The sequence below is a fragment of the Nannospalax galili genome, unplaced genomic scaffold (assembly GCF_000622305.1).
Source record: "Nannospalax galili isolate Female #2095 unplaced genomic scaffold, S.galili_v1.0 scaffold518, whole genome shotgun sequence".
NCBI lineage: Eukaryota > Metazoa > Chordata > Mammalia > Rodentia > Spalacidae > Nannospalax > Nannospalax galili.
The window spans coordinates 1359276-1387215 of NW_008342851.1; the positions used below are offsets into that span (position 1 = coordinate 1359276).

At 41.6% G+C, this 27940-nt stretch overlaps 1 protein-coding gene across 8 annotated transcripts in view; it reads left to right on the top strand.

Moving 5' to 3' along the window:
- Mast4 (microtubule associated serine/threonine kinase family member 4) overlaps positions 1–27940 on the top strand; it is a 648204-nt gene that overhangs the window by 472050 nt on the left and 148214 nt on the right. Inside the window, exon 1 of one of the 8 annotated variants that reach the window (XM_008838828.3) lies at positions 6162–6568. The exons of 6 other annotated variants lie outside the window; for them this stretch is intronic. In XM_008838828.3, the coding sequence (XP_008837050.1) occupies positions 6477–6568 (92 nt within the window). In that variant the 5' untranslated portion in view covers positions 6162–6476. Of the gene's footprint in view, positions 1–6161; positions 6569–27940 lie in introns of those variants that run through there. One more of the 8 variants, XM_008838831.3, reaches the window with a different exon arrangement.

Here is a 27940-nt window from a genome sequence, read left to right on the forward strand (position 1 = left end):
CCTTTATGTGTGTTTGTGGTTTACTTTTTGAGCATGAAAAGCTGGTTCCTCTAAGCTTCTGGTTCTCTCTTTTGATTTTATACTGGAGTGGCCAGATTGCTTTTGTCTTCAGGAGTTCCCACAGAGACCCACGTCAGATGAGGATCAGGTGCTCCCAGGCTTTCTCCTAAGGTCTGGATCCCTCCAGGAAAGATTTTGGCCTCAGGAATTTTGTGGTTGGACTGGCCTGGGAGCCGGACCCAGGAGAGATGCTGGTCTAGGGCAGCTGGTGGCTGTGCCACTCAGAGATACAAAGGAAGATGGGTGCAGGAAGTGGCCCCAAGGCCTCCTGGGGACTGCACTGAGGAGCTGGGTTGGTCTGGATGCAAAGGATCAGGAAGAGGAAAGGTCAGCCCTGGTGTCCAGGAAAGAGGCTGGTGGGTAGTACAGGCCCAGGGAAGTAGAGGGAGGTGAGGGAGGGGCCAGGCCCAGAGTGCTCCTGGTTACTGGAGAGGAAACTGAGTTGGTCTGGATGCAAAGGATCAGGAAGCAGTGGTGGTTCCCCTGGCGCCTGGGGCGCCAAGACAAGGAATGGGACAGGACCCAGGCTAGGAGGAGAGACCAGTGGGCTAGATGGGAGGGTGAATGAGGCTGGGGGAGTCAAGGCATGGAGGGCACCATCGATTTACCCTGGAGAGAGGCCTGCGGGTTGTGCAGGCCCAGGGTAGCAGAGGTTATTATTTTTATTTTATTTTATTTTACGTGTATGCGTGTGTCCTAGTTTTTCCATTGCTATGACAAAACACTCTGACAGTTTCCTACTTGGGGAGGAAAGGGTTTATTCAGCTTACATCTCCCAGGTCACAGTTCATCAGGGAGTCCAAGGTAGGAACTCAGGGCAGGAGCCTGGAGGCAGGAGTTGGAGCACAGGCCATGGAGGATCACTGCTTACTGACTTGCTCCCCTGTTCCCTGCTCAACCTGCTTTCTTATACAACATAGGCCCACCTGCCCAGGGTTTGCATCACCCATAGTGAGCTGGGCCCTCCCACATCACTGACCAATCAAGAAGGTGCCCCATGGACATGGCCACAGGCCAGACCAATGAGGGAAATTCCCCAATTGGGATTTTCTCAACCCACATGTGTCAAGTTGTCACTAAAGCTATCCAGCACATCATGTATTGCCTGCATGTAGGTGAGTGCACCCATGTCATGCAATGCCTGCAGAGGACAGAAGAGGCTGTTGGATCCCTTGGAACTGGGGTTATGGACAGTTGTTAGCTGCCATGTGGGTGTTGGGATTCGAACTGGGGTCTTCTGCAAGAACAGTCAGTGTTCTTAACCACTGAGCCATCTCTCCAGCCCCCTTATTTATTATTTTTATTTTATGTGTATGTGTGTATTGCCTGCATGTAGGTGAGTGCACCCGTGTCATGCAATGCCTGCAGAGGACAGAAGAGTCTGTTGGGTCCCCTGGAACTCGAGTTATGGACAGTTGTTAGCTACCATGCAGATGCTGGGATTTGAACCCGGGTCTTCTGCAAGAACAACCAGTGTTCTTAACCACTGAGCCATCTCTCCAGCACCCAGAAATCAAGTCTTAAACCACCCAGAACTTAAGTCACATTCTCTATATTTTTTTTGACTTAGCTCTGAAACACCCCTCCAGGAAACTTGTATTTTTTCCAATCTTTTTCTACTTTAGATGTAAACCTTGCTCCATATAGTCCTTTCTCTATTCATAGTCAGCTATTTCTTGTGTCCTAAATGTTCTCTACTTCCAATACAGAGATACTTCAATTCATAATTTCATCACACAATTTCAAGTCCTCTTTCACTAACTTGGCTGTTTTCTGGGAAGCTAATGATTTGCAATTACCCCTCTTCATCTCAAAGCTCAGAAAGTGTGGCTTGTCTGTGGAAGGTGGAGGCAGGAGTCAACGGGAGTTTTCCTTGGCTGTGGTTGTAACATTTCTTAAAGCCATGCTAGGACCTGAGAAATTTTATCACTAATACCCTTGATAAAAATGAGTCAGTGAAAGAGAGTCTAGAATTTAACATCTTTGTGGCATGGTTGAGAATTCAGGATTCTGTGAGAGCATCAGTCGATCTGCCAAACCGAACAGTTTTAGTGCATCATAGTAGTAGATACCAAGGCATCTGAATCTGTGTAGTGGCTGGAGAGATGGCTCAGTGGTTAAGAGCATTAACTGCTCTTGCAGATGACCCAGGTTTGATTCCCAGCACTCACATGGCAGCTAACAACAATCTGTAACTCCATTTCCAGGGGATCCAAAGCTCTCTTCTGACTTTCGTGGGCAATGCATGACACAGGTATGCTCACATACATGCAGGCAGTACAGTCATACACATAAAATAAAAATAATAAATAAAATATTAATAAAATGTCTCTGTAGGGTCTAGAGAGATGGCTCAGATATGAAAAGCTCATACTGTTATTCCAGAGGGCCCAAGTTCTGTTCTCAAAATCTATGTCAGTCTGTTCATAACAATCTGTAACTCCAAATCCAGGGTGATCTCTCTCTCTCTGTCTCTGTCTTTGTCTCTCTCTCACACACACAACATAATATAAATAAATTTTATTGTTTTTATAAACCAGTTTCTGGAAATCCAGAGATCAAAAAAAAATGTGGCCTTAACTTTGAAAAGCTTATAGACTAATAGGGAAGACACCAATAAACAATTAGTTACAATATAGTGTGACTACCATCCAGGCAGAGCTGTGTTCAAGGAACTTGACAGTGTAAAGCATGCTGTAGGGGTACCCTTTGCTCCTGGCTTCTATCTCTGAAGTATTCTTTTAGGTTCTGATGTTGCCAACATTTACTCACAGTATGTACCAGACATTGATTGCATAGAGTAAAGCTATGTATGTTATCTCAATTTCATTTATGTATGCCAACATCCCAGAGGTTTGTCCTCTTATGGACCCTTAGAGTTAGAGAAAATGGGCAGAGGTCAAATGACTTATTTAATGTCACAGAAAGTGGAGAGTCTAGAATTCAAACCCAACATACCACTTTTTTTCAGAGGGAGCTATTATCTAGAACAGTGGCTCCCAACTATGATGGTTTGGCCCTCCAAAAGACATTGGCATTATCTGTGCAGGCATTTTTGATTGGCATTTCTTATATCTAGTAGGAAGAGTCAGGAATGCTGCCAAACATTCTCCAAAGAACAAGAAAATCTCCCAAACAAAGAATTGCCCAGGCGAAAGTGTCAAGAGTGAGAAACCTTACGACTGAAACTACTCTGTGTCTGCCACTGAAAAACCATTTAGAGTTCAGTCACCCCAGGGCACCCATGGGGCACTGATTCTAGGAACCTCACAGGACACCAGGAACTACTGATGCCCAAGCCTCTTATATGACAGTATGAGGCTGGAGACATGGTTCAGCGGTTAAGAACATTTGCTGCTCTTGCAGAGGACCCAGGTTCAGTTCCCAACACCTGCATCAGGTGGCTCACAACCTCCTATAACTCCAGTTCCAGGAGATCCAATGCCCTCTTCTGGCTTGCTCAGGTACCTGGAAGCATGTGGCACACATACAGGTACACATAAATCAGAATAAATAAAATTTAAAAATTTATTTTATTTTTTAAATTAATTATTTAATAACCACATGATTAGAAGAAGCATTTCATTACAGTGTTAACATGTTCAGAAACAATTTCCAGAGCAAAGCTGCATCTCTTTCACAATTGGCTGTAAACTTTTAGGTTCACAGTTAAATTAATACAGTTATACAATATTGAACTCAGTATAAACCCTATAGAATTAAATTGAATGAGGTTTTAACCTTTAAAAAAGATCTCCATTTTATTTTAAAATATACTGTTTCATACAGAAAAAGTAATTTTTAATGCAGCTAACACTTAGATGTTTGCACATGCATCTCTAATCTCTATGTATCTGATTATTATTGGTCACAGTTGGTTACTTTCTGAGATCCTTGGCATCTGAGCATGGATATGAAGTCATCAGGTGATTTCAATGGTAATGTTTTTTACCCCTACTAATTAACATGAAGGAAATTTTATGCTTCTCCCTCAAATATAACTATTTTTTTTATTTGTTGATTTTTGTGTGTGTGTATTTCATATAGAACATCCCAAACAATCTTATTCATCTATATAACCACACTCCAAATGGTACTCCTCCCATAGCCCCCCACCACTGGAGCCCATAAACTCTGTCATCCCTGTTACTGTCCACTGTGTTGTCAGCACCCCCACTGTTCCCCAGTGCTTGTCCATCCACTGAATCTAGTCAGCCTATCTAGAGTTCCTTGTTTTAGGAAGATCAGCTCCTCCTCATCTAGCAGCAATCGGTTTGCCCATGTTCCTTTAGATAAGATTGGGATCTGCTGTTCATTTTCCCAGTTCTATGCTGGGTTACTGTCTGGGAGTCTCTTGGGCCACCCTGGCCAACACCTCAAAGGAAGGTATCTCCTGTCTGGCATTGTTTCTTGTTATGTAGCCTTTAGCTATACACATGGACTCTTAAAGACAGAGTATTTGCCTATGAACTCTACACAACCTCTCACATACAGCAAGTCATCTCTAGATGACATACAACATAAAATAATGTGTGTGTAATGTAAATAATTGCTGTATTATATTGTTTAGGGATTGGGAACAAGAAAAAATCTGTGCATGTTCATAGTCACACAATTTTATTTTCAAGTTTTTTTTTTTTTTTTGCTTTTGTTTTTTTAGACAGGGTCTTGCTAGAACCCAGGTAGTTCTCTGTGGTAGCCTCTTCTGAGTACTGAGAATATAGTACTCATCACACCTGGCTGTTTTCAAATGTTTACGGTCTGAATATGCTTGAATCTGTAGATGTGGATCCTATGGATACAGAGGGTTGGCTATACTTAAAAACATTAAGAAAAAAAAAAGGATGATTAGAGGGCATAGACACATTGAGTATCTTGGAAAGTATGGTCTGTCACTTAGTGCCCCTGAGCCTCAGTTTCTTGTGCATAAAATTGGGCGGATACCATATTTTTCTTTTATCTCTATGAGTTTAAAAAAATCTGTGGAGTCTCTAGAAGAATGTGAGATTATAAAGAAAGCCTTGTATAAGACTTAATCATCAGAAACTTTTAGTCTTTGGGTGAGAAAATATTTCTGAGGACAAGACATATTACATAGATTTAAAGTAACTAACTTAAATTCTTTTTTTTTTTTCTTTATATACTTTGGAATAAGCCTTTGTGGTTTGGGGAGTTAAATACCATGCTTTTCTTCAAATGAGTAACAATCAGTTTGATTCTTCCCTCCTCAGCATTCCTTCCTTTCAAATTCTTACTTCCTGGGAAGGAACCTAATTTTAGTGTTTGTTAAATCAATGCCAAGTAGTATATTTACATGTGATGGATGAGCATTACCTAGATCCTTCCTTCGAATCCATGAGGCCATACAGGTGTGCCCTGTAGTAATCCATCAAGTGGATGTAAACTCATAAATTTCGTTTTACTGAATTTTTTTTTTCAGTAAGTGTGGCTTCCCGTGTGCGTGCTTTTCCTACACAACAAATAGCGTCACTGCTGGAGCCATTAGTGACTTCCCTCGGAGCGCTGTAATTGTGTCAGGTTCTGTGGTGAATCACCAATCCGCCTTCAGGTGTGCATAGCACACACTCGAGTAACGTGTTCCGGTGAAGCAGCTGGATTTATTTATTTATTTTGGGGAACGATCCATTTCAGGCTCTGAGATGGGGGAGCAGCGAGGATGCTCTGGACCCTGTGCCTGTTCCCAGGCAGTACACCGGAGGCCTGCTCCCTTTCCCTTGAGGCCCCACTCTGGGCTGAGATGGGGCCCCTGCCACCCTCCTCCTTCCAGCTGGACTCTGCACAAAGGTGTCAGGTTCAAGTCCTCCCATAGGCCAATTTTTTTAAAGTGCTTTTAAGTTTCCATGGTGCCCCCCCTCCTCCAAAGGGGAGGGCAAGAGAAGCTTTTTCTATTCAAATTCTTTTCCTTGTATGTAGATACCAAAAGGAAGCTCGACACTGGGCATGTTCCGATGTGAATGGTTTTGCTGATAAGCAACAGCCTCCCGGAACCAAAGACTTAAAATAGTCCTGCCCCCCTACCCCCAAGCTGCAAATGGTATCTGCCAAACAGATGACAAAGTACCGTGGACTGAATCACACGGAGACAGCATTTTAAGCAGAACGCACGGCTAAACTCTTGTAATTACTGTTTATAGCTGGTCGAGGCTCCCTAGGAGAGGGCAAACCCAAGAGGAAATAAGTTTCCTGAGCCTTTGAGATGGCTGTGTATTAATTATAGGCCAGCACTGGACGGATAATTCTCAGACATGCTCCAAGTTGTTCCCGGGATCACAGTTCCCAGCACGTTTTTTACGGAGGGAGGGAAGAGATAGTTAGTTTTTTTTCTTTCCCTTTTTACCTCCTCTCCGTTTTGATCCCATGGCCCTGAACCCTCAGTGAATTGAAGAAAGAAAAAAATGGATATGTCTGACCCCAATTTCTGGACTGTGCTTTCAAACTTTACTTTGCCTCATTTGAGGAGTGGGAACAGGCTTCGGCGCACACAAAGGTAAAAACGCGGGATCTTCTTTGGACAGGGGAAGGCTCTCTGTGCCAGGGGCCCCGAGGCTTCCGGGGCACTTAGGCGGCTGACATGTTGCTTGCTGGTGAGAGTTTGAAAAGTTTGTATCTTGATGGGGGGGGGTCTCTGTTTCAGGTATTCCCCTCCTCCTGGGGCGGGAGTTGGGGAGCTACCTGGGAGATCCATGAATGCGCTGCCCAGAATTATTCTTTTGCAATGTGGATAATCAGATATTGCCTTGTGAGTGGTGGGGAGATGAAGGGGTGCTTTGTCTCTATCCATTTATCTAGTTATGTTTATCCTTTCATCCACCCAGACTGAGCCTTCTGGCAATCTTTATAGATAGAGCCTTTCAGAAGCTCTGTGTGTTAAATAGTCCACCTATCACTTAAAAGATGCAAATGTATGATGTAAAGATAACCCAAGTTCGCAGGCTTCAGACTGCTTTTAAAGAGGAAGATCTGCACAACTTTGCTGTTCTGATCTGTTTTACTGTTTGCTGATATTCATTGCTAACCGGGGGCTGAGTTTTCATTTTATAGCACATATTTGACAGGCTGGATGCAGGGTGTTGTTTAAAGTCAAGATGATGCAGGTGCTGCAAGTGAATGGCAAGTCAGAGTGAGTTTGCAGACAGTTGGTATGAGAGAATAAGGTTTTAAAGGAGGGTTGTCTCCTTCCCACCTCTGTCCAGATCAAAAAAGTATCATTGTTATGGTTTCACTGAGTTGTATAAATGCACATTCTTTTTCTAAAATCAAAATTTGCCTTACACGTACATGAGAACATGTTTGAAATCAAGTCCTGTCTAATAAATAGGATGCAAACTATCAGATCTAGAACATCATAATCTCTATGCTTTGCTGTTCAGAGAACACTAGAAAATCCTTTTCATAACTGCGTGTCCTGAAAATGTAAATATTAAATGCAAAAAACTTAGTCATTTTCTCTTTTGAAATTTTTTATGGTATTTCTTGCATTTTAGAACAGTCCCACATATACACAGTCCACAAATCACATGCTCATTCATGTGTGTGCACGCACGTGCATGTTTGTGTGTAGTCTGGCAGATTTTAAAGTGATGCTATTAATGCAATTTAAACAATGTTGATATCACTAAATCATGTAGGATTCTAAAGTGGTGCCCGTTGAGTCATATGGCTGTTTTTCTTGTTTAGCAATATAGTTATGTTTCAATATCCTTTTAGTATTGGCCTTTTTTTTTTCTCCAAACTGTGCCATTCATATTCCAAGCCTTCAACATAATTAGTAAAGTTGAAGAGAAATAAACATTACCCATGAACAGGCCATTGCTTTTCATGGTGCTAAATGCTATGGTTCTCATCTGCTCGATCTAAAGCTTACCTGCTCAGTTTGATTGGACTGTTTTCTTTTTCCCAGAGGCATAGTTCTGGCTGTGGTACAGACTCTGCTCTTACCTGGAGCCAGGACTTGGGGAGATAAGGAGGCCCTGGCATCATAGCTGTGTGTCTGATCCTGAAAAGCAGGTGGAACTTTTCTTCCTGCTCCCTGCCTACCTGTGGATAATGCTATTGGGAGAGTCTAAAATGTGAGGAATTCTCAGGTGGGTTGGACCCTGGCTTTAAGATAATATCTGGTCCGGCCTGTCTGGACCACTCTAAGCAAATCTGTTGTAACCTGGGTCAGGTGAATTGGAGAAGATTATTTCCACTCTCCAAGTCACAGACCTATATCTTCAATTCAGCAAAACAGAGAGCTGGGTTTTCTTCCTCCCTTCTAGGAGTTAATGTCACACCAGTTTCTGAGGCCCTCTGATACTTGGAGTTTAGAAATGTGTCCTGAAGACCATCTCTGCTTCCATCTACCCAGTCATTGTCCATCTTATAGCCTGGCACTGCTTTACATTTATGCTAGTATCCCTTATCCAAAATGCTTAGTATCCATATATGTATGTATGTGTGTGCATATATATATATTTTTTTGGGGGGGGGAGGTCTTTTTGAGACATGGTCTCCCTGTAGCCCCAGCTGTCCTGGAACTCACTATGTAGACCAGGCTGGCCTTGAACTCACAGAGATCCGCCTGCCTCTGCCTCCCAAGTGTTGGGATTAAAGGCATGTGCCACATGGGATTAAAGGTTATATGCCCAGCGTAACAAAAGTATTTTATAGTTCAGAGATTTTTTTTAGAGTTTGGAATATGTGCAGAGACTTCATTGGTTGAGTATCTCTAATCAGAAAATATGCTAACATCCAAAACTTTTTTTTTAAACTCACTTCAAGTTTAGGATATTCAGGCAGTTTGGATATCCAGTGTTCAGATTAGGGTTACTCAAGTTGTATTATATGGATTTGGAAGGTTGATGGGCAAGGGTCTTCCTCCTAGAGCAGAGTGTATGACTATGCACTCTGTCTTTCTCTAAGGACATGAAATGTATACTTACACTCTGAGTCTTCCCTTTCTGGGATGCCCCTTAACTGTTCTAAATCCTTTCTTTTCCAAATCTATCCTTACCTGGCTGGCAGGTTCCTTAAAGTCCCTCCTTTCCAACGTACCTCTTTATTCCCAGGCTAGGCTTTCCTTTGTTGACAGGCTTGATGAAAGTCCAGTGATATGCTTTAGCTCTTGGAATCTATGACCTGCCCAAGGCTAATAGTGTCTTTGCTGGCTTGTCTGACAGATTGTTCATTGTGAATATTGCATCCCAGCTACTTTTCTGATTTACATTGAGTTTCATCTCAATCCATTACTACTTCTTAAGAGTAAACGTTAGTTCTAAGCCTGTGAATGGGCATCACAGAGTTCACTGGGATAGACGGTATATACTTCTTTAATGAAAAAAAGGTCAGATGCTTCCATATTCTTCACCTTAAATCTGCATTATGACAGACACCATCACTATGCAAGCCTTTGATTTACTGCATCACATCTGCCTTGCTGGTCTAGCATGGCACTGGCTTCTTAGTTTCTCTACTTACAGGAAAGGTTTTAGGGTTTCTCTTCCAACTCAAAGTCCTACCTGGTTTACAACGCCTTGAGTTCTTGGGGGAAAGAAACTCACAGGTTTCCTTTCACTCCAAGATATTTAGGATTGCAGAGTATTGGTAACATCATAATCCTTGCACTCCAGGCATGATATAACAAGCCCTTCTTCCTTTTCTGTCTTGCTGCTGGGAGACATTAGATTGTCTAGATACACGCTGACTGGCTACTGCTTTGTTGTTAAGCTCAGAGTCCCTTTCAAATGGTTCCTTTTGTGGCTATCCTTACTTTGTCTTCCTTTCCCTCGTGTTTCCTCAAGGCCGTCTTGGCACCGCCATTCTGTTGCTTTGAGGGACACACGTCTAGACTTCATAGACAGGTTTTTCCAAATTCCATGATTTAGAATGAAGTAATAATGGCATACTTTGGCAACTTTAACTTCATAAATCTGTGGATATGGTGTTTGCTGAGAATCCCCTCTCACCAATGGAAAGCAGTTGGCCTTCAGTCCTGTCAGCTCTTGTGTTCATAATACTTTTTCTTTTCCCATTGGACTAAGAACTTTGGGATTGACTTGGTGGTGTATGCCTTTACTCCCAGCACTCTGGAGGCAGAGGCAGGTAGATCTCTGTACATTTAAGGCCAGCCTGATCTACATAGTGAGTTCTAGGACAGCTGGGGTTATGTTTAAGAAGCTGAGGTCAGGCATCTCACAGCCATGCCCCCTCTGGATCACAGACATGGATTTCTGAGCAGTGCTTTCCAGGTGGGCCTTTGCTTGTACTGAAATGCTCTTGAGAATCTGGAGATATTTGATTTTTAATTTTCATGTTCAGAAATCTGGTGTGTTGTCATTGACTTAAGTGGTAATCGCCAAACCCGAATGATCTCCCAAATCAAAAAAACCTTTATTTGTGCCAATGAGCAGTCTGTGGTTTACTTAATCACTTTAAGCAAGTTTTCCAGATACATTTTTCTGTGAACTCTAAATTGCAAGGACCAAGGGATGAAAGCCATCTTGCTTTGATTTTGGTTATGCTTGCTGAATTTGTATTACTCAGTAGTTGCTCTGAGCAGCAGAGATCTCTAATATTATAGTTGTTAAGGTATCTTGAATCACATATATTGCACCTTTCCTGCAGGAACATCTGCACTGTTTGGTGAGTTTTTCTATTATTTTTCTCATGAATATATGAGAAAGATGGAAAAGAGACCTTTTTCCTCCCCTGACATTCAAGGTATCAATAAACTTGCACTTATCTTTACTGAAAGCCCAGTTAAATCCACATCTATTAAACACCTATTGTATATCTGGGTACTGTGACCCAAAGCTGAAAGCCACAGGCATGCCTTCCATGCAACATGCAAATGAATCATTGTAAGCCAGAGCTTTGGAGAAGATTTACAAGGTATGAAGAAACCACAGACCTGGTCAATGCACAGAAAAGACTTTGATCCAGGAAATTGGAAGAGGCACCACATATAAAGGCAACACTCCAGTTGACTCTAACAGATAAGTTGACACTTGATTAGCTAGGACAGGGCCTTTGGGAAGGGGTGAATAGAAATGGTATGTACAAAGGCCTGGTGACAATGACAACACAAGAATAAGGACGCCTACATAGCTGGGTGTTGTCAGAGCAGAAAGAGCCAGAGCATAGCTGGGCAGTGCTGGAGCAGAAACTTGCAAAGGCAGTGGCGAGGGGGTGGGTCTGGACCCCTTCACTTGAGTTTAACTCTGGGCTCTATGATGTTGGGTAAGTTGGTTTCTTTGAACTTTAGTTACTCCGTCTATGAAATGGGGATGTGAGTTACTTATTGGATGATTACATGTGTAAGTTTCATAACTGCTTCTTTTCATCCTCCTCCTTCCTTCCAGTTCTTCACTGTAACCCTGCCTATCGCAGCAGGCCTCGCCTGCCATCCTCTCATCTCTCGTCAGCTTCAGTTTAGCTAATGTGAATTGTAGTTTCTTAATGCAATTAACTGGCAAATAAAAACTCTGAATAAATCTTAGCTGTTAACAGCACCACTGTCATTACAACACAGGGATGAGAAGTGGGTGATGAGACTGAGGGATCTGAGGGTGCTTGTCCTTAGTCCTGTGGGGGAAAAGGGAGCTCACTCTAGGAGCGGGATGACCTCGCTTATCAGTTAGTCACTGCCTTAGCATTAGCCTAGCTGAAACCCTTTGTAGTTCTAACAAAAAATCTGATACCTTTGAGAAAAGCTAAGGGTGTGAAGTTGATAGGAGCCAGAGAGCCACTGACTCTGAGGGACAAACAAGGGTTCCGTGATGGAAAGTGGTTTTGGTTGGAGGATGAGGAGGCTGGGAAATAGTAGAGCCACCAAAACATATTTTTAAAAGGGGGTGGGGATAAGAACCTGTACTGTATCACCCCTTATGTCTGTCTGTCTATCTATCTATCTATCTATCTATCTATCTATCTATCTATCTATCTTCCTTCCTTCCTTCCTTTCTTTCTTTTTCTCTTTTTTTGGTCTTTTTGAGACAGGTCTTCCCTGTAGCCCCAGCTGTCCTGGAACTCACTATGTAGACCAGGGTGGCCTTGAACTCACAGAGACCCACCTACCTCTGCCTCCTGAGTGCTGGGATTAAAGGCATGCACCACCACGCCCGGCTTAACCCTTTATATCTTTCAAACACAGTTAAATTGTAGAGTTTTGGTTATATACTGAGTATATAACACAAAGAATTCATTCCTACATCCGGCCCACTCTGGAGCAAGGGGTACAGTAGTGAAAAAGATAGTGTACTCCCTAGTATACCTCACCAGTAAATAAGTGTTTGTTAGTCCATTGGCAAATTGAGGCCAGTGTTCTGACCCGCAAGAGCTGAGAAGAAAGCACAACTCTGTGGAGGTAGAGTGGGGACTGCTTTCCATAATGTGTTCAAGGAAGGTCTTTGGAAAAGGTAATATTTAAAGGGAGACTGAAGGCTAGTGGGAAAAGTTTGGGGGCAACTCTCTAGGATCATCAAAGGCTCTGAGGCAAGACAAAAAGAAAGTTCTCCAGGCGGGAAATTGAAAATTAGGTACAGGGTACTGGGGCAGGCTGGTCCTTCGTATATGCTGGGAGTCATCATTCAAACCATGGGAGGAATAAGCTAGCTTCATGTGGGAGGGAAACAGTCTCACTGAAGGGATGGGCAAAGATGGGGCTGGGGAAAGGAAAGGCAGGAGAGAGAAACTGCCTAAGAATGAAGGGTGCCTGCATTTAGGTGTGTTGTAGCTGGCACCTGGGAGGGCATCAATGACTTCATCACCAACAGGTGCCCCAGAGTGATGGCCTGCTTGAAGTGACAAGCAGGAAAGAGGAATTGCAGACTGTGGGTGGTGACCACTTTCTGTGAGCAGCTAAATCCAGGGCTCTGCATCATGATGCTGAGAGCAGCCTGGCAGCTCATCTTGAATCACATCCCCTTAGTCACTGCTGCTCATTCTATGTCCTGCCTCATTGCCAGAACTGGCAACCACAGTAGTTTCCTTTTACCTCCTCCCTGAAAGCTCAAGTTCCTCCCACAGCCTGTGAGTCTCTCCTTCCCTCCATGTGTACAGTTGAAGTTTCTCTTACTTTAAAACCTTGACTCAGCTGGGAGTGGTGGCCCACGCCTATAATCCTAGTACTCAGGGGGAAAACACCAGAGAATTGCTCCAAGTTCCAGGCCAGACTGGTCTCCATAGTGAGCTCTAAGCTAGCCAGGGCTAAATGGTGAAATCCCGTCAACAAAAACAAATATATGCATACGTATCTGCAACAAGCCCTGATTCCTAGTGTTCCTGTTTTCTGTACCAGTCTGGTAGTCTCTTAGTTTCCTCCTGAGCCCTGGCACCTGCCATTTTTTTCCTGTAGCCTGTTCCACAGGTGGCTGACACCTGCGCCCCCCCCACCCCAGTGTTGCTCCTCCATCCTCTCCTCTTCACACCTGACCTGCAGGCTCAGTCCCTCCCTGAGGCCCTGTGCCCATTTCCTCCCACTCCTTGCATTGCCCAGGCCTGTTTCTTTGGCCTGTTCCTTTCATCCTTCTGTCCTCCTCTTCTCTACTGTACCCTTCCTATCACAGCAGGGCCCGCCCTGCCATTCTCTCATCCATAGTCAGCTGCAACTTGACTACGGTGTCCTGAAGCTGTCTTACAGTGCCCCTCCTGAGCCCTGCTCATGAATTCACCATCTAGGGAGGAGAAAGCTAAGACCCACCAAGCCTGAGCATCTTTGACTCTGAATGATATCTGCTGAGAGACCACATGTAATAGGGAGTCTTCACAGCTGACCAGAGACAAAGGGCAGATGCAGCCTATGCACATTTCCCAAGTGCTGCTGTAGCCTCAGTGAGTTTGCAACAGGAGCTTCCCAGATTGTTTGTGTTGCCTGGGAATGTTGAAGTGTTTTGTGAGGGAAGAAGGAGGGGAAGAGGAAAGAAAAGAGGAACTGAGAAAGGGGACAGAGTAGAGAGGGATGTATGAAGGTACAAAAAGCAGGTTTCAAAAGAAGTTTATTGAAAATAAACCATAAGCATGTGAAGCATACATTTTGCAGGGAGGTGAGGGCTATTCATCAGCATGGGGTACCAGCACTGTGTGTGTGTGTGTGTGTGTGTGTGTGTGTCTGTCTGTCTGTCTGTCTCTGTCTGTCTGTCTGTCTTGACTCTCAGGCATTTGGATAGGGAGGTAGTGTTTTGGTAAGTGCATAGGAAAGAATATTTTATTCTTTTATGGCTTTACTTAGTTTTTTCTACAAATGTATCCTGATCAGAAGTTTAAATAACATCTTCAAAGCAGGGGAATTATAAGCTTCAAGGTAGAGGCTAAAATTGGGTAGATATTAGTATCAGGAACTTATGAGTCCACCTGTGGCCCGTAGAGGAAAGCGTGGAATAGGGCTGGAACTAAATAACGCTGGAGAGTCCATTATGTATTGGTAGAAATGGAATTAGCTCTTCTCTCAGGGAGATTAAGACTGGAAGCCCTGAACCCCCTCCTCATTCCCCTATACACACCTCACTCTAGTGTGAGCATGAGCAGAGCTACTTTAACAGGAACTGCCTTCACTACATGTCATGTAGTCATTTGAGTGTAACTCATGGTGACTGAGTAATCTCTTTGAAAGTTAAGTAGTAGAGCCAAGATGTTAAAAAGAGCCTGGGGCTACCAGGAAGAAAGTAGACGCAGGGTGTGCATAACCCCATCTATTAAAACAGGTCATTCTCTGTCAGTAGAAGCCTTGGCTTTATATTAATAATTCAACTCTCTGTGTGTGTGTGTGTGTGTGTGTGTGTGTGTGTGTGTGTGATGCATGGGCACATTTGGTAACTAGAGAGATCGCTAAATAAAACTTCAGATGGGCTGTTAGTATTTGCAGTTCTGGTACTTTGTGTTTACTTTCCCCCCATCTGCTTGGAAATTATGGAAGTTCTATCTTGAACTTGAACTATAAATTTTGGAAAATGTTGACCTTAATCCTTGTTACAAAATAGGAGGACCTGGGGGAATTTGAGCTGTACTAGTGTCTGTTGGGCATGCTTATTAAAGAAGGTAATTATACTGATAGCAAACTGAACAGTCATGTTGTTTTGTCTTAAAGAAAAAAGACCTTAGCACAGACTTGAGATTTTGATCAGCACTTGAAGGTGAAATGGATTGGCAAGAATAGGCTGTCCTTAATGTTGGTCTCGTTTCTTAAGCACCCTGTTGCTTGCTTTATTAGAGAACCCTGAGGATTTCTTCACTCTGCTGATGCTTTAGTCTTGCATTTATCAGTGACTCTAGTTTTGTTAATATGGGTCTCTTACCCACTGTAATTTCAGGCAAAATATAGGCAAAATGCAGATTTCGACATGTGTTAGGCCAACCACCATCATTTGTATTCTGAAGCTCTTGAATAAGCATTTAGCTCCTCAGAGCTAAGAACCAGCTGCCCATTTCCCTCGAAAGTTCCTAACCCAACATGGAAATTCAAATCTCAGGCATCATTTGGAATAATGAATTTGGTTCAGGGTGAATCACCTGGGTGGAGAGAGCAAGGAACTGAGGGATCACATCTGTGAGGTTGCCTAGGGTCATGTGATTAGAATGAAGAAAACTGAATCCACCAGGCCCATTTTGCATTATGAGTATTTGGAGAAGCTGGCTTTGCTGTGCTTTTTTTCTAATTTTAAATGTTACAGCACATGCCTGTATCTCAGACTTAACTGTGTCATTTCCTTCAGAGCCACTATTAGATGGTTACCTCGGCACTACTGAATTTCTTGGCTGTTAAATCTGGAGAAAGTCACTGAACCTGTAGCTTACATTAAAAAAGAAAAAGAAAAACATGTATGCCCCATTCACATTCAACATTTATGTCTTTTAAAATGCAATATATCAGCTATCACTAAATTGGAAATTATGATTATTAAATGTTTCATTTTACAGATGCTTGGAGGACTAGGGGATATGTTTGTCGTGGGAAAAACTATCAGCTGAATAAAGCACTCGAGGAAATGCCACCAATGAATCCTTTGTTACTGTAAAACAATAGCTATTAAGTGGCTATTATGTAATGTTGTTTCTTAGTCTGAGTTAGATGGCTTGTTGATCTTGGAACTTGGGAAAGAATTCCTGTAAAATTGTTACTTTGATTTAGCTAATCTCAAGACTTTTGATATAAAAATCAAAATAACTTTCCAAATAGATTACCTAGACCAGAAACTAGGCTCTGGAGTTAATGATAGATTAGGTTGATTTGATTTTTGTATCTGAGGATTAACGTTATCTACTTGTCAGCCTTTATTCTAATGTCCATCCATGTAAACAGGTAATTTGCTCACCTTCTGTCTGTCTATAACACAAAGCTATATTTGCCCCACAACTTCAGTGGGTAGACAGGTGGCCAGTTGTCCACATGTCACCTGCTTTGGCAAAGTGAATGAATGATTGTGAATTTGTTCTTTCCTTGCATGGTAGCTCCCCAAACGGAGATTTCTCATTATATCAAATGGCCAGAGTGGAGATGGACAGGTGGACACGTGGGAAAGTTCAGTCTTCCTTGGGTAACAATTCTTATGATAGAGTCTGTATAATAAGCTTGTGTGCTCACGAATCCTATGTACTTTGCTATGTACTTTAGGGTTTCATGCTTGGGGTTAGATGTTTGGACCAGGAATTTAGTAAATAAATGTTGCCATGTTTTTACTGTGTGGCATTCTTTCTCAGGAGATGTCTTTTCTCCTATACCATTTGGGTAAGTTAGCCTTAGAAATCAAGGATTCTTAAGCTAATAAATGAATGGTGGTTTTTTTCTTTTTTAATAAAAATTTATTTATTTATTTATTCATTTAGAGAGAGAGAGAGAGAGAGAGTGTGTGTGTGTGTGTGTGTGTGTGTGTGTGTGTACACAGAGAGGTCAGAGGATCTCATAGTAGTGTTTTTTCTCTCGAGAAGTGTGGGTGCGTGTATGTCTGTGTGTATACACAGAGGTCATAGGACAACTTACAGGAGTCATTTCTCTCCTTCTACCATGTGAATCCCATGGATCAAACTCAGGTTTGGTAGTCAAGTCCCTTTACCCCTAAGCCATCTTGCCAGCCCAGTGGTGGTTTTCTTAACAGGAATTTGGGCTCAGGATTGGAGACCTGTTCCCTTTAGGCCATTTCTTAGATATGATGGCTTTGACACCATTTCACCAGCAAAGCCTTTGCCAAAATGCCTTCCTGGCAGGCAGATTTTCTGGTTCTTTGACACTGTTAAGATTGATGATGTGATGGTTTCTTGCAAGAAGCTGTTTAAAAGCAGTTCAGGGAGGTCTCACCTGTTGAGCAGTCACTGTAATGTTAGTCCACCATGTCATAGCACACTTGGGATGAACTGTGGATTACAATATACGAGAACTGAACTGGTTACACTTTAGTGTGATATCCCCTTTTCATGCCATTCCTAGGATATACATGCATTTGTTGGAATGGGCCCCAGGTTGGGAATCCATGAGAGGAAAGGGTTCTGACTCTTGACACAGAGAAATTCAGAAATGCTGTATCTTAGCCAGAGTAAATATATATGCCCTTTACACTTTCTTTCAGTTAGCAGAAATCACTTCTGAACACTTACTTTGGCACTGAGGAAGCTCGTCATGACCTATTGTTCCAGAGAAATTGTAGTCCTGTTTTAAGCCAGTTCTTTAGTTCCCATGGAGTGACATGCACTGCCAGGAGCTGAAGAAACAACCTTCGCTTTGCAAACCTTCTGTTCTTATAGGTGTGTCCTGCAGGCACTGGCTTGTAGCTGTACCTTCAGCCACTTAACAGGTTTGATTTCAAATCTATTCAATAGAGAAACTAACATGGTTGGAGGGTATTCATGGCCCAGCATTTATGGACTTTCTTGGGAAGTCCCAGGTGTGTATATATCTTAAAAGCTATGTTAAAGCTGTTTGAGTTAAGTGGTTTCGTTTTTGCTGTTGCTTTGTTCTGTTTTTGTCTTCTAGTCGTAGACTAGGGTTTTAAAGATGTGTTAGGAATTAGCTCAGGGAGGCCAGGAACCTCAGTCTGAGTCTGGGTAACTACTTTTGCTGCCTTGCAAGCACTAAAGAGAAGCCAAGTGATTATAAACTGGGCCAGAAGACAGGGAAGCCAAGCTCGGCAGGAGTTACCTCGGAAACATGGGAAGTTAATTACAGTTAAAAATACTTAGAGGGGGTGACTTATGAGTCATGCATCTCTATGTGACCCTTTTACTGCTTTGGGAGCCTGCTGATGAGCCTGAATCACCCTCTGAAACCTGATAACCTAATAACCTAGTTCTACTGTTTGACTTCTGGGGATAGGGTCGGGGATGTGTCACATTGTCTCAGTTTTTCATTTCTGTACCCAATACTCATTGGGGGCCTTTTACATGGCCAGGGCTATGATTACCATCTGGGAAACAAAGATAATGTATGGCATGATCCTTTTAATTAAGTGGCTGGGTCCTGTGGGGTTAGAAAGAAATGTAGACAAATAATTATAGTAGCATAAAATAATCTGCAGGAGATCTACCAACCTCAGCTGACAAGAAAGGACAGGGATAATATCTGTGGAGGAAATATGATATATATATAGTCTACTGAGTTCACATGATAGTACTATAAAGGTTACCTTTTAATATTGAAGATTTAGATGAAAAAATGGAGACTCAGAGAAGATACAGTGGTCCTCAAATCTTGCCAGTATTAAGTGGTAAATCCTGATAGAAATGCTACTGTCCCAATTCCTAAGAAAGTAGAGCTCCAGTAATAGTCTAATTAATGAATATAATACTTTTAAAGTAAGGCTGTAGTGTGTTAATTTTATAGAACAACCAGCCTTTAGCAATTGGAAAGATATTTGTGGAACAGAGAGCTTTGATAATTTTGATCTTTGCTATAGAAATACCACCTGCTGTCTGAGGGAAGAGGACGAAAAAATAGAAGTAGGTTTTACTTTGTTTTAAAATCACCACCTGATGCTTCTCTTTCCCATTAATGGAAATGGTATATGTATTCTCCTGTAATTTCCTCATCTTAAAGTATCACAGTTTATAATGGTGTTTGAGTGGGCTTGTGCATTTAAATCGAAGCTTTACTTAGGATGTAGCTTTGAACAGCTGCTGTTTTATAGGCCTTTTGAATGAGTAACACCCCACTGCACCCAGGCTTATTTTTGTGAGATTTCCCTGTATGTTCTATAAAGTTCTGTGTATCCACAAGAGTGTGGATATTATGCACGTGTCTAGCATTCTTACTGATGCTATGGATGGTGCATATAATTCATGGCCTACAACACACAAAGTTCTTACATCTTATTTAGCAGGACAAGGGAAGGCTCGAAAGTGTTTTGGGAAGTTTCAGAAATGAATTCTTTATAGATTTCTTTCTAAAAATACAGTCATTTCATTTGGATATGCTAAGCTAATTTTTTAAGGGGACCATGGTTAATGGCACTCATATGAATGTATCTTTTCCTTGGGGAAAACCATTGTGTTGAGAGATCTAAAAGTATCTCCTTTAAAATGTATAGAAATGATTGTGCCAAAATAAACTATAAATAGTCTACAACACATAGAAGACATAAATAGTGTGTCCAGAAGTCTCTAAACCAAAAGAAACCCCTCACTGGTGCTGTCTCAGCTTCCTTTGTTAGGATATGAAAATATGAAATATTTTATACTAGACATTATTTTCCTTTTTTTGACACAGGGTCTCCCTGTAGCCCCAGCTGGCCTGGAACTACTATATAGACCAGGCTGGCCTTGAACTCACAGGGATCCACCTGCCTCTGCCTCCCAAGTGCTGGGATTACGTCACCACGCCTGGCTCTAGACATTATTTTAAAAGTTAAAGAGGGTGTCTTTCATGACTACTGACCAAGCCCATGACTTCTTCAGATTGTTTCAGATATGGAGCTAAACACTGCTATTAACTGACACAGGAAGAAAATACAGACAACAAAGTATGCTTTGTTTTGTTCTGAAGTCATATTTATTCAGATAGTTTATATACAGCAAAATCATACTTTTTAGATGTAGCATTAACTAAATTTTAATAAGGAACAATCTTGTTGCTAATATCATAAGGAATATATAGAATATCTGTAAAAGTTTTAACTATTTAATGGTTTGAGCATGTTAATCTAGGATTATGCTGAGATTTTTGTTTGTTTCCATGCCCTTTTTTCAGTTAAGCTGTTTTTTTTTTTTTAACTTTTTATTTCTCAGCCAGATGTGATGGCTCATATCTATGTTATGATCCCTATAATCTGATTTCAAGATTATGGCCAGCCTGAGCTACATGTGTTCCAGGCCAGCCTGGGCTGACCTACAGAGTGAGATACTGTGTTTAAAAAAAAAATTAGTTTCTCCCCAATGTCCATTTTTTCCTGTTTCAAGATCTCATCTACCAGGGTACATGGTACATTTTATCATCCATTTTAAACATAATTTTTTGGGGAAAATACTAACAAGCACTTTGATTATGTAGTTGATAATGTCAAATGAAGTAGCTGGAAATTGCATCAGAATGAGATATTTGAAAGAAAACCATAAACTAATCATGTTTGTGATTCTTTATTAAAATTTAATAGCCCCTTTAATGTCACATAGATGAAGAAGTTGCTAGATACCAAATAATTTGAGTTTGATTGTGGAATGGAATTAGGACTATGTGGGAGCTTTTACTTACAGTGTATGCATGTATAAGGTTGTTATCATTGGTAAGTTCAGAGATCCAGAAGAAAATTTGGAGTTTCTAGAGAAGAAGCAACAAAATGTACATTTTACAAAAGATAATTCAAGGAATCTATTTGCTTCGTAAAATGTCTTTTCACTGTTTTATTGTATTTAAATTCCCATGGAACTTAATATTGATTGCATTTAAATGTTAAAGTAACATATTCACGTGATAAAGACTGGGGAAGATCAAAAAACCCTAAAGAAGAAAATTGCTTCCCAAACTAGTACGCATATATGTTAGAAATTTGGCAGGTTTTGTTTTTCTCTGCGACTGTTCGTGTAAATGAATACACATATCACAAACTAGTATTTTCTTGTACCTCCTGCTTTATTATCTGCTTTCCTTCTTGAGTTCCTTTAAATGCTCAGCTTTGCAGTGGTTAGATTTACAGAAATTTTGAAAAGTATCTGTAATATGCAAGAGAGGCAGAGAGCTGGGCTTTGTGGTCACTGGTGTAATCCTACGCCTCTTGGGAGGCTAAAGGAGGAAGATCACAAGATTCAGGACCAGCTTGGGTAAAACTTAGTGAGATGGTGTCTCAAAATAAAAAGTCCAAAAGATAGCTGGAGGTGGAGCTTGTTGGCAGGATACAAAGTCCTGAGTTCAAGCCCACTACTGTAAAACAAAACAGCAGAACAAAACACTAAGGAAGGAAGGAGGGAGAGGGGGAAGGAGGGAGGGAAGAAGAAGGGAGTCCAGAGCATGCCCACAGCCACATCCACATTGTTCAGATGGTGACCACTGTGCTGTCTCCCTCGAAGGCCCCACATTTTAGGTCCTGTTGTTTTTCTTCACTTATACTTAGATCTCTTGAAATGCCTCTCTTAAGATTACTAATGCTAACTCAAATTCCAATTACCATTTTCCCACAGGCTTAAATGTTAAACCTCAAGATCTAAACTTTATCCCTTATGTATGTGATCAGGCTTGCCAGATGGCAGGCCAATTAATATATTTTTGCAAGGTGAAGAAATGTTTTTCTTCATAGGGGAACAATGACTCCATCTGCTCCACATCTTCCTTTCCTCCCGTTCTTTGGGGAAAATCATCATTTAATTTTCAGAAATAAATTATGCAACTCTGTAAATGATATTTTCTGAATTTTTAGGGAAGTAGCTTTAATCACAGAAACTTTTTAACTATTTATGCTCTGTCATAGGTAAACACTTATGGGTACCTAACTTCATCCAAGATGTTACTTATTTTGAAGGCTGAGGGTACTGTATCTTATATTAAAGAAAGAGACTGCAAGGAAAGTATACTTGACACTACCTACCAGTAAAAAATGAGGAAATTAATGTTTAGCTACCAAAGCAAGTAGCAGAGATGGACTTGAACCTCGTCTTCAGGTTCCAAATTAAGTGAAAATAGAATCTTTAATCTCTCAAAGAGTAAGAGAAAAAGAAGGGCGAAGGGGTGAAGAACTTTGTTAAGGTCCGTGTGCAAGTTCGTTCGTATTTATTACCTGTTTTCCCTTGACTTTCTGGCACTCAACTGCATGTTGCATTTTTATAGTTTCTTTTGCTCTCAAGTGGCGATTCAGGACAGGGGTAATTATTTGCTTCTAGTTCCTCTGCCTTTCCTCCAATCTGTCACAGAGTCCAAAGAACAAGTGCCACATCCTTTTTTAACACACATATAGTTCATTCTTTGGCCATGGGACATACAAAGATCAGCCAGTTGGGTTATTGGACAAATCTTAAAAGAGTGTTGATATTCCAAGAAGGTGACCACATTTTAGGTTTACCAGACTGTGTCACAGGATGTCAAAGAGTTTGATTCCTTTCCCCTATCATAAAAAAGAGTTTAGTAGTGAGTGTTCCAGTACATTCTCCTGGGTGAAGTGTTTCACCTGTCTTCCTGTTTATTGGCACCATTTTCTTTGACATTTATTTTGTGCGTGTGCATTTGTGTGTGTGTGCACCAGCATGTGTGACATGACACTCAAGTGTAGAAATCAAAAGACAAACTTGCAGAAGTCATTTTTCTTCTAGTATGGGGGTTTGGGCGTTGAATGCAGGTCATCAGGCTTGGGTGTACTGCTGAGCCATCTCACCAGCCCATTTTAGCACCTTTTATTTTTTCTCTTTTTCATGATAGGTGACTTAGCTCTCAGGTGATTTTAACTGGGAAGGATTTGCACTTGGTGTCTTTTCCTTCACTCAGTGGACCCCTCTTTATTTGGATTCAAGCCAAGAGGCCCTGCTCTTATGTAGAAAGACTTCAGACTTTGGATTTGGACAGACCTTTGTTGGATCCTGACTCTGCATCATCCTCAGCACACAATCTTGGCAGGTCACCTGACTTCTGAGGAAAATTACCTTTTCTGGACCTTAGATAAAACAGATTGTGAGCCTCTGGTTAGGGGTGGGCACGCTCCAGCCTGCAGGCTCAGTCTGGCTTATATATTATGTTTATTAGAATGCCACCTCAGTCATCACTTAGAGTTTGTCTGTGTCTACCTGACCGACAAGGGCATAGTTGAATCACTCCAGTACAGACTCTGGCCTGCAAAGCCAGGAACACTTACAGTGTGGCACCTTTATAGAAACTGCTGACCACTCACCTAGGGTGATACTTCACAAATGTAGACACTCAATAAATGCCCATTTCACCTTCATCCCATTAACTATTACAAGTACTTTTGCTTTAAGTACTTTCCTCTTTAGCTCAATCCAGAAAGAAAGTCCGGGGAAGTTCTTCTGTATGGACCATTGCAGAGCCCATCCCCCTTCTGGAATCTAGCCATAGCCCTGAGCCTCTTCATAGGACAGAGCATGTTGAAAAAGGCATCTCCATGGTTCCCCCAGCCTGACTTGTAGCATGTCTTGACTTGAATTGAATGCCATGCATGCTATAGACATGGAGTTTTCGCTAATCTAAGTGTAAATAAAAGCTTATACTGTAGATAGCAATGTGAGGAATTGAGGAATTGAGCTGAGATTACTTCTTATGACTAGGTGTGGCTAATCTCTCTTCCTTTAAAACCTTTTAAACCCAGCCCCTAAAACTAAAATTTTCTCACTTGTAAACCCACTATAGAGTTATTACAAGTTGAAAAGACCATATTTAGCAAAAGACCTTCTGTAAATGTTATAGCAGGAGTTGCTGAAGTGGCTCTGGGCCATTTGAAAGGAAAAGTTCTCAAAGGAGCAATAGAGGTTTTTCCTGTGCTTATTTTGTTTTGCTTTTTAAGCAAAATGGACTCGGAGTTCCTAAGCAGATTTGATTAGGGACACCCTGGTGCCTAGTAGAAAGCTCAGAGTGGAAATAGATTGTAAAATTTGCTGAATGAGGATTTGTAATTGACCACTACCCTCCCCCACACAACACAAAAGAAGATGAGGGTTTTGGAGCTGCTATGGGCAGACATTCTTGCATCGTGTTTTTGTTTGTTTATATATTATATTTGAATTTTTGTATATCTCATACACATCTTAATCATCTTTATGCCCCTTTCCCTATGGGCATCTTCCCATAGCCCCCTCCACAGGATTTCATGCATTCTGTCATTTATGTTAAGGCCTATCATAGTATCTCCTGATGTCCTACGGTGCATGTTCATCCACTGGGGTCTAGTCAGCCTATCTATAGTCACTCCCTTAAAGAAGATCAGCTCTTCTTCATCTAGCAGTAATCAGCTGTTCATAGTTCTTTGACTAAGATTAGGGCCTGCTGGTCATTTCCACAGTTCTATGCTGGGTTTTTATCTGCCTGTGTTTGCATGGATCTTGTGCATGTTATCACCATTGCTGTAAGTTCATATGCACAAGGTTCCAGGAGCCTGTAAAACTCTGTATCCATGTGGTCATGCACCTCCTCTCATGGCTCTTACAATTGTTCAGACTCCTCTTCTGCAATGGTCCCTGAGCCCTGGGTAGGTGAAGTTTAATATGGGAGTCCTGGGGTTGGCAAGATGACTCAATGGGTAAAAGAACTTGCTGTGATAGCCTAGAAACCTGAGTTCCATCTTCAGAACCCACATGGAGATAAGGGGAAAAAAACTGACTTCATAAAGTTGTCCTCTAACATTTACATGCACACCATGACACACCCACACCCACACCAAACACACACAGAAGTTGGAAGGGAGGGCGAGAGGAAGGGAGGAAGCTAGGGGACATTGGGGAAGTACAGCTCCCTGGCCAGCCAACATAGCTAACTTGGTGTGATCTGGGTCAGTGAGTGAGAGTCCCTGTCTCAAGCAAAAGCTAAGGTGGACTGTAGCTGAGGAATGACACTCAAGGTTTTCCTCTGGCCTTCATATGTATATGCACCCACATACGCGTGCACCCTTATAGATATAAACACAAACACACAAATACAAAAAAGTACTTTCAGAAACAAAGTATTTGTTCAGTATTTTTTATTACATTTGTCAATTTCTTCTGTGCATGCTCATGTGCTAAGGCATGCGTGGAGGGGAGGTCAGAGGATGACTTGAGGGAGCTAGTTCTCTCCTTCAAAGGATGTGGACCCCAGGGATCAAACTCAAACTCAGGCCATCAGGCTTGGTAGCAAGTGTTTTTACCCACTGATCCACCTCACTGGCCTGTGTTCAGTATTTTAGCATGATCTTGGGCTTTAAAATGTTGGGAATAAGTGATAAGGTCATGTCCTCAAATTTTGCAAAATCCTCCTGCCCCACCCATCCTCACTGCCCTCCTCCAGTGTATCACAGCATTTCTGTTACTTGTGTGAGATCAGGTCCCTGCTAGCGTTTACACCAACATGTTCCAATGCTACATATGCTTATCTGAATTCCCAGCTGATCATGAGTGTCTTAAGGTACTGACTTTATGCCAGCATAGTGCTTGGCACATAATAGACACTTAATAAAGGTTTATTGACTAAAAGCACTCTTCAGTGAACATATTCATGCATATAGCTTTTTCTGTCTTTTGGACTGTTTCCTTAGGATAAATTCCCAGAATAGAGCTTTCTAGGCCAAAGTGACGTGAACATGTTTATGAATCTTAATACATAACGCCAAGGAGTTTTTATGTCTACTTGAGGTGCCTTCCAAGTTTGTGATTCTCATATTGCAATGATACATTATTGCTAGGTTGGCAGTCTGCTGCTCCATATTTTCTCTAGTTAAAAGTGACAGTAGGGTATGTCGTCGCCAAATTCCAGTCTGGAATGAACAGTGCATATGCTTTAAGATGAAATCCTTCTAAAAAATTAAAATCCTTCTTATGGAACTTGAGATATAGAAAGAGGTGGTCAGCAGGAGAGGCAAGGTGTTGGATGAAGGATACTGTGTTAGAGACAGAAGCATCCTGCGGTTTCATGACTGCTCTGAACTTTTTCTGAATTTGCCAGCAGTATTTCAAGAAAGCAATCGGGTAAATTTTATTTGCCTTTCTCCCTCGACACATTTAATGTTCAAACATGAAACATCACTAAATGCAAATTGTTGTTAATGCCCACTCCAAGGTCTGCTTTTATCAAAGCTTGGCACTGTTGGTTAATGTATAATGCATTTCCATCTTCAATTGATCTGATTTGTGTGTGTGAAATAAGATTGAGCCTCCATGCTGAGACCTTGGGAAAGACTAGCTCCCCGCCCCCGCCCCCGGCTTATATTTTCTCCTTCCTCATCTCTTAGTATTTCACAGGCTCCTAAGTTACTCAGGATAAATAACCATAGCCATTTTTTTGGTGCAAAAGGGAATTGAATCCACTGGAACTGGAGTTATAGGCAGTTGTGGGTCACCTGATTAAGAGTGCTTGGGACTGAACCCAGGTTCTCTACAAGAACAAGTGGCTCTTTACTGCTGAGCCATCTCTCCAGCCCCCAGAATTATATTTTTAAATCGTGAAATAAAATACATAGTGTTATAAGAGAAACCAAATATTTTGAAATTATCACAGTCGTATCCAAATACTTGTGATGTATATGGTTCTTTATTAGCATCCGTTTGAAGAACTCAAGGCAGTTCTGGGAGCAACCATATCTTTGAAGTATATGAGTGCTTTTCAATACATCTGCAGCAACTATGGAATGTGAAAGTGCATGTGATTTCTGGTGGAGACAAAAGCATAATCATTGCTGACATGGTGACTGTATGTATGTTCATAAGTGGAAAAAATGCACATTTAAGTTAGTTAACGGTTTGGTTAGTGCCGATGTAGTTTTTCATTTGTTGCTTTGCTTATTTTGTTCTTGTTTAATTAATCCAAGTTAACAGGCTCAGTGAATTCTACTCCCAGACCTCCTTAAAAGTCCACAGACTCTAGGTCAGAAATAGCTGGATTCAAACTCCTTGGTGGTACTCGGCATTTTGAGACTGTAACAGTGAGAAAGGCTGACGTAGATGGCATCTGGGAGTTGCCAGGACTCTGGCCCTGGGAGCTGGGCAAAGTACCCTGGATCCATCTGACTGGGAAGTAAATAGCCAGAGGTACACTGACTCGTCAGTAGTTACTTTTATGTAGCTTGTAGCTAGGAAGGCTTGAAGCAAACACAGCGTGAGCATATAGAAGCAGTCCTCATCCTTATTTCAACAGAGGGACCCAAGGCCAGGGCTTGTGGGAGTGTGACTGGCCTCCGATGTATATGCAGTAACTTTATGCATATAAACTTATGCATAAAGTAACTTTTACTTTATGAAAGAGCCTGTATCATTCAGCATCTCCCCATGCCTTTGTTATAACCACAGGCTATTCTACAACTGAGTGCGGCTATAGCTGGATAGGGGTAAAGACAAAGTACTCTTTCTTCCTCCTTACCAGACCTGAATTATATTGCTTGGCTGAAAAGGAAATTAAAAAAATATATTTTATTTATTATATGTGTATGAGTGTATTGCCTGCATGTATGTAAGTGCACCTGTGTTGTGCAATGCTTGTGGAGGTCAGTTCTCCTGGAACTGGAGTTATGGACAGTTGTTAGCTCTCATGTGGCTGCTTGGATCAAACCTGGGTCCTCTGCAAGAGCAGCCAGTGCTTTTAACCACTAAGTCATCTCTCCAGCCCATGAAAAAGAAATTTTAAAGTAAGGAATGATAATGACCAACCACTTTTAAAAAATTTTTTATTATTATTTTTATCTTATGTGTATGTGTGTATTGCCTGCATGTAGGTAAGTGAACCCATGTGGTGCAATGCCCGTGGAGGTCAGAAGAGGCTGTTGGATCCCCTGGGACTGGAGTT